The 12,308-nt window shown below is 32.5% G+C and overlaps 1 protein-coding gene across 3 annotated transcripts in view; it reads left to right on the top strand.

Moving 5' to 3' along the window:
* The window catches only part of LOC145239780 (carnitine O-palmitoyltransferase 2, mitochondrial-like), an 85,769-nt gene extending 73,947 nt beyond the window's left edge, over positions 1 to 11,822 (top strand). For all 3 annotated transcript variants that reach the window (XM_080103254.1, XM_080103256.1, XM_080103255.1), the window contains 2 exons: positions 1,467 to 1,655; positions 11,397 to 11,822. In XM_080103254.1, coding sequence (XP_079959380.1) covers positions 1,467 to 1,655; positions 11,397 to 11,536 — 329 coding nt within the window. In that variant the 3' untranslated portion in view covers positions 11,537 to 11,822. The remainder of the gene's footprint in view (positions 1 to 1,466; positions 1,656 to 11,396) is intronic.
* Positions 11,823 to 12,308: the final 486 nt, after the last annotated feature.

Raw genomic sequence — 12,308 nt, 5'->3', positions numbered from 1 at the left:
TATATGACTTTGGTGCCATCAGCTAGAATCGAAACCAAATCATATAAATCTCCACCCTTATTCTCAAAAAAAGCCTTTGCTGGGCATACAAAAACGTGTGCGGACGTTTTGTCTTATATATATATATAGATAAATAAAAAATATCTGGGATGGTGTAAGATCTTTGATAATTTTGGGAGAAAATTTTCCCTTCTCAAAATAAAAGAACTAAATGGTAACATTTCAATGCATTGATGATGTCCTTTTGCATATGTAACAAAATAATTATTACTAGCGGGACCTGTGGAAATTCCAGTGGACTCATTCATATGTAATATATTGAAGTTGGCATTTTGTAGATGTTCAGTGTAAATGGAGACGCTCTGATATTGTAGCTTTTTTGTTAAAACTGCAAAGCCCGGTTGTAAAATACGCTTAAATATGATATTTTAATTCTTGTAGATTTCTTATATATTATTATAGAGCTATGTTCTATGGAGTTTTATGTATTATAAAGTTGTGATTTAAAAAAAAAAAATATATATATATATATCCATATGACTGTAGTACATTAGCTTGAATCTAAACCAAAATAAAAACTTATGAAATATATATATATATATATATATATATATATATATATATATATATATATATATATTATATCTTCCAATTACGGGATGTCTTTGGATTTTACTCGTACAAATGGAAATTCTTTTAACTTTCTTGAAGTTTTACATTTGGATTTTACCATCACTGGATTTTTTATCTTCCACCAGACTATCCATTCATGTGTAATCACCTTTTTCTTTACCATATTCCCTCTGCTTGACTTATTTTGTTTTCAAGTAAGATCTTTGACTTACTTGTTGTTTCATCAAATACTTCTGCATGCAAAATCCGATCCCGCATTTTGCTAATTCCTACCCTCTGATGAGAAGGAGAGTATTTCTTCGAAACTCCGCGGATTAAGGACTATCCATTTATCTAGTGTTTCCTTTTCAGATTAAATATGTTTTTAACTCATTTCAAAGTGTTTTTTTAACATATTTTATTAATTGTTTGCTCATATTATATATATATATATATATATATATATATATATATATAACTTGAGTTCCTTCAGCGATAATTAAAACCAAAACTTATGTAGAATTCTTGATAAAATTATTTATAAAAAAAAATAAATGACTTAAGTGCCATCAGCTATAATTGAAACCGAAACCAAAACTTATGAAGAATTCTTGGTAAAATTATTTATGACAAGAAATGGAAGTACATAACAATTAAACGACCCAGACACGGAAAATAACACATGCTATTGTATTAATATATAGATTATTTCATGAAATAAAAAAATATTTCATATGTAAAAAAAAAAAAAAAAAAAAGTCAGGGTAAATCCAATAAAACCATATTGTTTTATCAGATTTACCCTGACTTAATAAAAAAAAAAATGAAAATGTATTTTTTTCTTTTTCATGAAGGCCAAGGTTTCGACCGACACTTGTTTGCCCTACGTAAAATTGCTGAGCAGAGTGGAACATTGCCTGGCCTCTTTGCAGATCCACACTATCAACTCATAAATCATATCATTCTTTCGACATCAACACTCAGTAGTCCAGCCATTGAGTTTGGAGGATTTGCTCCTGTTGTCCCCAACGGCTTTGGAATTGGTAAGTCTAATTGTTTTCTCTTTTTCCTTCTTTCAAATATATTTATTTACATATATTTAACTAATGTACACTCGTCATCAAAAATCATAGAAAATAAAAAATATGTTTCATCAATGTTCACACTAATATTTACATTGCTAGATATATATATATATATATATATATATATATATATATATATATATATATATATATATATATATATATATCGCAGAATAGATCTTGTAATCTTCTTAAATTTACTTATATATATTATTAATAGTTTTTTTTTATATATTAGTATAAATATTAACCATATTATTCTACATTTTCTTATTGGGGAAGTAGTATTATCCACTGGAGAGCCATGTATTTAATTAACAGCTGTCCTGTTTTTAAATCTCTGAAACAGCTACATGGTAAGCAGCTGATGATCCCTGTTTTCTATTTAAAAATTTTTAGTGAAAGTTTTCTTTTTTCATCATTATATAGTTAAATTCTATTTTATAATTGAAGACTTTTGAGAAATCGGATCATGGAAGTGCCAAGTCTATTTCTATTTAACGATTTTAGTTAAGGATCTTTATATAATTGAATTCTCTTATGTAATTATAAACTTTTTAGAAGTAAGATTATGTAGTTGCTAAGTCTGCGATAGGTTAAATTTAGTTTCTTTTTTTCCTGGAATTTAAACTGCATTCTTCATTTTTACATTTTTTCTTTTTTTTCTTTTTTTTACTTAAAGCTTCTTTAGTCATATATATATATATACACACACACACATATATATACACACACACACACACACACACACACACACACACTAGCTGTACCCTACCACGCGTTGCTGTGGCTGAAATTGACGCTTTGGAAAAAGTTCCAAAATGAGAAAATGCATGTTTCTTATAGGTTTAATTTCACATTTCGTATGGGTACACAGTTTTTGTTTTTCCATTTTCTTAGCTGATGTAGAGATTTTCTGGTTTGGTGACTCTTGAACACATAACATAAATTGTCCATGTGAAAAAACAGTCGGTGTGTAGCTGTAAGCCATACAATTGTAAAGATTGTTCCCTTTGTTGATGGTTATTGCAAACGACAATAAAATTGGAAAATGCAGTTTCCTAAAGTGTAATGGTGTATCCGGTGGAATCATAGGAATGCGTGGAATGAAGATATCTCCACCTGTGAAAGATCCTATTAAGATTGTTGTTTAAAGCTTGGATTGGTTTATATTTCACAACATGATAATTAGTACACCAATTTTCAGTTGCAGTATATGCGGTGGCATCCCTGGCAAATCTAGCTGTTGGATAATTAACCACTTTATCTGCTTCCACAACAGTGTCGATGGATGCGTATGTGACTACCTCACTTGGAATCTTACGTTGAATAATAGTGTTAAGTTCATGGACGTCTTTGTATTGAGTTGCAAGTATAGCTTGTTTACTCAATCAAGTGGAAGTCGTATAATTAATTTGAATATCTGGAAAAACCTTTTTAACCAACTCTTCTTTTGATGTAATAAAATTACAGAAGTTAAACGTCAAAGAATGTCGCCCTTAACTCGGATCAGCCAGCACTTTTCCGTGCCCAATTTCGCACAAGTGATGCAAAAATTTCTGTGCGGATCGAGCAGTCTGCAACTGGACATGCATATTTTGAGTTAAGTTTAATGTCTTCACATGGCACCAAAAAGTAGAGTATTTGAGAGAAGCATTTATTTCATCTGCCAGTGTTGATTGAAGAATTACAGATAGCATTTGTCTGAAATCTCCTGTAAGCAATATTACTGCATTCCCAAATGGTCTGCCATTGCCATGCAAATCTTGCAAGGATCGACCAAGAGCCTCAAGTGATTATTTGTGTACCATTGTGCATTCATCCTAAACAATAAGTTAGCATTTCTGCAATATTTTTCTTCATACTGGATGTTTTGGAGATGTTGAACATGAGATTTTTTAAAAATTGAATGTTTAATAGTAGTTTCAAAGCAGAATAAGTAGTTCTTCTACTTGATAGCAAGGTAGCAGGTATTCCCCATGCAGCAAGGGCTATGTCATTTTGTCACTGAATGGCTGCCATAATCAAGTTAATTAGAAAGGATTTACCAGTTACTCCTGGTGCTGTTCAAGGTAGCAGTAATTTCCAAATAATTTCTATTCTCACAATAAGTAAATTAGGTGACTAAAATAGGATTTATCCATGTTTTGACAATGCCTTATTCACTGTAATTAATTGAGGAGACTACAATAAGATGAGGGATTAGAGATGGACAGATAGTCAGGAAGATATATAGATAGAAAAGAGAAAGTGAGAGAGGGAAATACAGAAAGAGAAGGAGATAGAGAGAGATAGAGAGAGTTAGAAACAGAGAGGGAGCGAGACAGAGGAAAGGAGAGAAGGGGAGAGAGATAGAAGGAATTAGAGAGAGAAAGGGGCTCAGAGAGATGGAGATGGTGATATAGAGAGATAGATTGAGATAGAGGGAGAGATATTTAGAGAGGGGGAGAGAAAGTACACTTTACCGTTTTTTTCCTTGATCAGCAGAGAAATCCTTCAAGACTAAGCCAATTTTTACTTTTGTACTTTTTATCCAGAGTACCGTTGTTTTTTTTTGGTTTTTTTTCAGGAGCTAGATTTTCCACAAATTAGAAACTGACTGGGTTATCTGTACTCTCACCTAACAATTTAATAAACAAAAAGATATTTTAAAACCTGAATTTAACGTGTAAATACTAATTTAAAAAAAACAGCACGGTAACGTAAGCGCCACTTTATTTCAAATATTTATTTTCCAAAGACTGATAGAATGAATTGAACTTTAAGTGTTGTGTAATTATTTTCTCAGCGTTCGGCTTTCACATAACGTCAACAGCCGGATAAAGTCGAGCATTGCCGATGAAATAATAACGCTATGTGAAAAGAAAAAGTAAAGTAAAATTTTAAATAAAAAACACAAAACAACAAAAATACCTACCGGTCATTTGTTTTTCTTAATAAATGTTTGTCAAAAATAACATGTTTTTTTTTCGTCACAAAAATAAAGTTTAAGCATTTTTTGCAATAAATAATAGCAACTTCGTTAATTTTTACGACTTGCCCCAGCATATTATAAACACCTCAACCTCATCATGTTAAAAATGGCTTTAGGAATCCACCCATCTCCCCATGTTAAGAACGACTTTCGAGGTTTTGGAGGTATATATATACATATATATATATTGCCGATCCCCAGTGAGTAGGGTTTTTGTCGTTATGTTGTTATGCCCGGGAGGAACACACATCCACCGATCGAATTGTTTGTTTCTTCTTTCTTCTGTGGTTCCGGAGAAATCCAAGTCGCAAGCTGAGTTACATCTGGTTCATTAAATGCATAAGTACAAATAAATATTTTTTTTACTTATGCTTTATTTCTTAAATTTAACAATTTCTGTGTTACTCTTTTAACGATTTAAAAAAAAAAGTTTGTTTTATACACACGTGTAGTCAGAATCATTATTTTTCGTAATTTCAAAATGGTCAACCGAAAAGAAACAATGTCGAATAATAGTTTTTTTTTTTTTAATTTGGTAATATTTTTTACTTTTTAACATTTAAAAACGTTAGATGATAAACAGTCACTCTTATAAAATTTCACGGAAAACAGGCATGTAAATTTCTAGTTTATCGATTTGGAACAAACCACATGTTTGATTTTTATATTTATTTATATATATATATATATATATATATATATATAATGTGTGTGTGTTTATATATGTATGTGTGCATATTTTTTTTATTTTTTTACAAGGAGACCATCACTTATCAAGGCCTGAAGCCACTTGAGGATAAGAGTTAGTGAACGTAAGGTGGTAGTGTAGTAATCGTTAATGGTGTAGATTGGGCAGAATTTGTATTATTTAAGGGAATGGCTCAACAAGAACTTGTTTACATTAGACTTGAAGGCTACTATAGTGTAGTTGATCAGGAAGCAGGCCAGTGAAACAATGTTCCATAGGCAGACAATTCTAGGAAAGAAGCTTTGTTCATGGAAGTGGCGTTTAAATTTAGACACAGATAGAGTGGAGGAAAGTGTTTTTCATGAAAGTTTGGCAAGGAGGAACCATAGATTGGAGCTCAGACGAGCACGTGCCATGAAAATAATGATAAAACAACCTTACAATGTCTCTTCTGTGGGAAAGAGGTTATAGGGATGAGAAAAGGGCATCACCTACTAGGTTTAAAAACCAGTTTTTAACAAAACAGGATATGGCATAGATATGTGTGTATATTTTTATGTGTGTATATATATATATATATATATGTGTGCATGTGTATATTTTTGTGTGTATATGTATATATAGCAATAATATTTTTAAATAAATATAATTATTTTTAAACCTACAAACATGTTTCAAACTTATGTTCTCATTAATGTGATGATTATTGCCAGTCGAGAGATTTGAACCCAGTCACAAAGTCAACCTTAACTTCAAATGCTGGCATTTAACCTCAAAGCTACCAGGCATTAGCATGAGAAGTGGAGTAAATAAGTTCTATTAATATCGATTAGGTGGGTATAAACAGTAAACAGTTAGACAGTATTCAACGACAGACATCAGAATATTGCATTGCGCTAAGATAAATGCTTATTCTAAATTCCCAAAGAAATATAAAAATCTCTGCCTCATTTGAGGGTTCTTGATATGGTGCATCTACAATGGGTGTTGTCTCACTTGCTATTTGCTTTCCAATATCTTACTCCTCTGACTGGGAAAACAGAAAGGATACTACACTTTAATCATAGTCTGAACGCAATATGTCTACACCTAGGTGATCCCAGGTAAATACAGTTCGTAAATAATGTATTTAAAAAAAAGTTTTTAGTTATAAGAAAAATGGTGCCTTTTTCCAAATCACAATTGGTTTTTTGGAGGGTAGGGATATTTACTAATGAGCCACCACTTATCAAGGCTAAAAGCTACTTGAGGATAAGGGTTTATAAAATAGTCAAATGATGACATTAATGGCATGAATAAAATTTGATTGTATGTAGCTGGTTTCTGATAAGTGTATATTGACTTTGGATTTGAAGATAACCATATTGTAGCTCTCAGGGAAGCAATTTTGTGGCAACATGTTCCACAGATTGGAAGTTTTTATTATTTATTGGTTCTGGGTGCACATGCTTAGTATGGTCTTTCCGTGGTTGACAGCATTAACGCTCTGCTGACACAATTCTATTTGACGCTTCTAACAAGTCAAGAATACATCCTCAAACAGAAGTCTGACAGAGTAGATTGCTGCAGCACTGGGCTGAGATATTGTCTGATTGGTCCTAAGAAGCGTGCACTCCCAGGCTTTATTTGCTCACTTTGAGAAGGGACTGGTTTATGGCTAATTGTTTAAATCACCTCTACCAGGGAATGCTAACTGGGATGCTCAGGCATCTTTGCGATGATAGTGCTTGACCATCACTCCTGATCTGAAATCGAACACATACATCAAATCTTGCACCAAAAGTTGCCAAGGTCACTGGGAAAATAGTGGGATCCTTCTATTGATCCAATAGATATCTCACTGCTGATGCAATTCTCTACCTACATAAGAGCCAGGTACATCCAAGGATGGAGTACTGTTGCCAAATCTGGGCAGGAGTTGCTAGAAAGATCTTATCCTGCCTTGACAGAGTTCAAAATAGACTTTGTAGCCTCTTCCCTGCAACCTCTATCTCACAGAAGACATGTTGTGAGCTTGTCTCTGCTTTATTATTTTCATGGCAAATGCTCATCTGAGCTGCAATCTATGACCCCCCCCCCTCACTCGCCAAACTTTCACGAGAAACACTTGTCTAGCTGAAAACACTATCAATAATTTCCCCTACTCTTTATCTGTGCCTAAACCTAAACGTAGATTCCATGAACAAAGTTACTTAGAACTGCACACCTGTGAAACTCTCTTCCATCCACCTGCTCTCCGGTTGACTATAATATGGTCATCTTCAAGTCCAACATAAACAAGTTCTTGATGAGCCATTTTCCTTAAGTAATCCAATTTACCAAATTTCCACTAACAATTACTATGGCATTGTCCCATTGACCATGGTATCCCTATTGATCCTTATCCTCGAGTGGCCTCTGGGCCTTGATAAGTGGTGAGTCTGTAAAAAAAAAAAAAAAAAGAAAAAAAAGTGCACTACTTTTGGTATGGTGTGGTTTCCATTTGCTGAAAAAAAGGCGATATGATTGAAAGAGAATGTTGGTCAAAGGATCTTCAGTCTTGGTAGAAGCCTCAATGAGAGAAGACATGCTGAAATGGTCTGACAAATGGATAATGATTAAGCAATGTGCTTGAAACATAAGTAACTCTCTCTTCTCCCCTCTCCCTTTCAATCACTGGGCAATCATATGGTTGAATAAATCTTTTGTTCTTCTCAGAACGTGTTTAAATTAATCGCATGTTAATAAATGTAAGAAGTATACTGACAGCATTATCCTCAGTTCTTGGAGGGTGCCTACATATGCATTGTTCCACTTGATGGTATGGATTTAAAGTTGATTAAAATAACTAAAATATGTATGTGGGTATTTATGCGGTATCTTCTCACAGTAGGATGGAGGTTAATATCATGCTTTGCTGTACATTGTCTTGCATACTGTGTATCTTGGTAAATGCTGACTCATGTATTTTCAACAGAGCCCTATTAATTGGGTAACTCTGACACTATCATGTTGACACTTCTCCTACCATGATGAGTAAGAGTTGGACTTTGAGAGGGCAGATAGGTCTTGCACATGGAGAAGTTTTGTTGGTTCATTTTGTTTTAATTTGCATTATTTAGATTCTTGAGTGTTATTTTTATAACGTTTCGGTTAATGTAATCTCTGATCTTCTTCAGGTGTAGCTTTTCAAACTCGGAATCTTTCTGTCGAACTCTGGAATCTTTTTGTCAAACTCGGAATCTTTTTGTCAAACTAGGGAATCTGCATAGAATATTGAATGGAACTCTTTATTTAATCTATAGATGTAGTATGGCCTCATTTCATCAGTCATAACTGGGTAGAAGTCTTAAGTAATTCGCAGAGACTCTTAGCATAGTGAATAAAATACTTAGCAAAATTCAATTTTAAAGTTGCACTCTTCTGGAGGTTTAAAGTTCAGTTCTAAGAGTGGGCTACACTCAAAATACAATTGCAAATTACTTAGGATTTCCACCCAGTCATGGTTAACTGAACAAGAGTAAGCTACCCCTATTGATTAAATAAAGAGTTTCATTCGAAATTCTGTACAGATCCCCGAGTTTGACAGAAAGATTCCAGAGTTTGAAAAGATACACCTGAAGAAGGTCCGAGGTTACATCGACCAAAACATTGTGAAAATAACACTCAAGATGAGAACAATTGATACAAATAATCTCATATAAATCAATGTGCAAGATCAAGATGAGAATAATAGTCGGAAGAATCCAGATAATACAATCAATTCTTATCTCAAAAATTCAGAAATATAAGAAGTTGATTTGAATGAATGTTGTTATATTGAAATAATATTCATTGGTCTTTTTTGTAATGTTTTCATTAATGAGTGATCAATAAAGTAAATAAAATAAAAGTCATATATATAAATATATATACATGCAGGGTGTTTATACATGCTCTTTTTATTCTCAGCATAGTTTCTGTTTTTCATTGTCTTTGTTTAGTAATTGTTTGTCGCCTTATCTGTTTAACTTGGAGAAATAACAATTTTCACACATCAAAGGCACAAGGAGACATTAACTGAAGTTTCTTCAAGGTTTTTATTTGGAGAAAATTTACTTCCAGAGAAAGAGATATAGACTAAATAATTAAATAATTCTTAACTTATTCTTTCTACCTTAAGAAATGAGCAACGTAGACAAACATTCATCGGTTACATTCGTTAAGATAATCAGTTTTTATGCATCATCGGCTTGTCTCATTTGCATAGGGGAGAACTGATTTGAAAATCTTTATTTCTCTCACACGAAAACATGTCATCGTTTGACTTTTTGTCTACAGTGTTTGATCTGTTTCTCCTGCCTTGTCGCTCATCTTTCATTCAACCTTGAAAACAGTCCTGTTTTATAAATATGGGTTATTCTGACATGCACTACGAGTGACCCTTGTCAAAATTCACACTAGTCTACATAATCACTATTTACTGGCATAGATTACCTCACATGTAACATTCTTTTCATTTTATTATCTGTGAAAAGTTATTTAAAGCAACAATATCATCACTGCCCCTGAATTAATCTTTCTCAAAGAAATTCTTGTCAAAGCAAATACTTATAAACCTTCTCATTCTCTACTTTCACATTTTTATTACTTATCCATTTATGGTCTAATCACGTTTGACACCCTAGTTCTCATTAGATCAACAAAGTTAAGCAATGTTGAGCCTGGTTAGTACTAAAATAGGTGACCATTTAGGAATACCAAGTGTTGTACGTGTTCTCTACTTATTTCGGTATTGTTTGCAGTCATCCTGAACTTCTCCTTGCCACTGGAATCACGCAGTACTAACTCGGGGGAGGTATGGTCAGTGATTGTACAACTCTTGCTTCACAATTAGGCACGCAGCACCCTTTACAGATTATATCCATTGTCTCTTAAGATTGAACAGAGGCCTAAGTAAATTTGTTTAATTATAAATACTGTTATTCCTCATCTCCAAAAGCTATTACCCCAACTTCAATTTCAGCAGTTCTGTTCCAGAATTCAATCTGATTAAAAAAAAAAAAAATACAGAAAAATCTTTACCATATACATATCATCACAGAATACAAATATTATATTCCAAAAATCACGTAAATTGATCAAGTAATTTTTTTAAATACAGAAAATCATTGATTTTTAGCAATTTCAATAGGAAATTGTAGCCATTACAAGGCTGATTTTAATCTTGATAGTCAAAATTGAGTTGTCTTCCCCTTATTTATTAAACATGGTGGATCAAAACATAATGTCATACAATTTGATTTTCTTGTTGTAAAAAAAAAAAGGAACTACTTGATCAATTAACATAATTTTTGGAATATGACATTTTTGCTTTGTGATGGGTATGTATATCAAAGATTTTTCTTATTTAGATTCATTTGACTACTGTTCTCATCTTGAGTGTCATTTTCATAATGTTTCGGTCAATGTAACCTCTGACCTTCTTCAGGTGTACCTTGTTGAACTTGGGAATTTGGATGGAATTTCAAACAGAACCCTTTATTTACTTCCGGGGAATAGCATGCTCTCGTTCAGTCAGCCATGACTGGATAGTGGTTCTAAGTAATTTGCAATTATATTCTTTGGTCGTCCACACTGAGAATTGAACCTTCAATTTTCAGGAGGGTTCTTTTGCAAGGACCTGTGGCACAGTGGTTAGAGTACTTGGAGAAATCTATTGCACAAGTGATATTCTCCTGTTGTGAAAATCACACTCAAGATGAGAACAGTAGTCTGATGAATCCAAATAATACGAATAACCAATCCTCATCTCAAAAATTCCGAAACGTAAAGAATTTTCTGTAGTTTTGTTTTGTAATTAGGTTGAATTCTCAACTTGCACCCAGCTGTTATCTTCAAGGTTCTTCCTACATTCCTCACATTGGAAAATTGAATTTTCTTTTGGCAATAACAGTGCAGTTCTTGCATTGTTTTGCATATGGTGCATTTTTTGTGGTTCGTCTTGTTTTTAGTAGAAGCTGAATGAATTGAATATCATTGCAATAAATAATAATATTTTTACATTTTTTTTATCCAGGCTACGTTATTGAAGATGAACGCTTAGGCTTTAACATTACCACATACAAACCGCATCAAAATTCCAGTGATATGATTGCTGCCCTAGAGGAAAGTCTCAACACCATTCATGACATCCTGGAAGGAAGAAGACCATTGTAGCTTTCGACTGAAAAAAACCAACTCGACACTTTTCCAAATTCCAAGATACCATGACTATGAATAGGTATTATCAAGAATTCAAAATACCTCATTTTGCAAATACCAAATTCTGATAAAAAGAAAAAAAAAAACACAAATCAAGTTACAAATATTGTAAAAAAAAAAAATTTTTTAAATGGACAAAATTATTTTTTATTACTTAAAAATTATTTTTATTATCTTTTTATTGATTTGTTAAATTAAAAAAAAATTGTTAATCTATATTAATAAAATTATGAGATGATTTCATGTGTGTCTGTTTATCGAATCAAAATAACTTTGATAATTACATCTTGAATTTTTTTTTTTCAAATGAAAATTACTCCAGACAAGGCATGAAACCACTTGATGTGAGGAGTTTTTAAAAAATACTACTTCAAGGTCAAAATTTGCTAACGATAAGTGTTAGATAGATTCAGACCATGAAAACAGCAATTTTTCCCTTTGTCAGAAACATCACTTATGGAATATGAGGACTAAAGGAAAAAATAAGGAATGCGAGAGTTTAAAGGTTCACTTTCTACTTTCTTTTTAATTATTATTAATTATTTAATTCACTATTAATTTAATATTTACCAAAATTTGAAAAAAAAATACAATAGCATGGACTAAAGTGAAATGTAAAAAAAATTCTATTTTGAACTTTGTTCATATTGTGATACTATGACCCCCCCCCCACACACACACCTCTGAATCAGGACTCTAAGGAGCGTTAGAGAGTGATTCATATAAA

This window comes from Euprymna scolopes, chromosome 19, assembly GCF_053919585.1.
Source record: "Euprymna scolopes isolate OS-2025 chromosome 19, ASM5391958v1, whole genome shotgun sequence".
In the NCBI taxonomy this organism is placed as follows: Eukaryota; Metazoa; Mollusca; class Cephalopoda; order Sepiida; family Sepiolidae; genus Euprymna; species Euprymna scolopes.
Note: the sequence above shows the minus strand (reverse complement) of the source record. Positions and strands in the feature narration are given on the sequence as shown.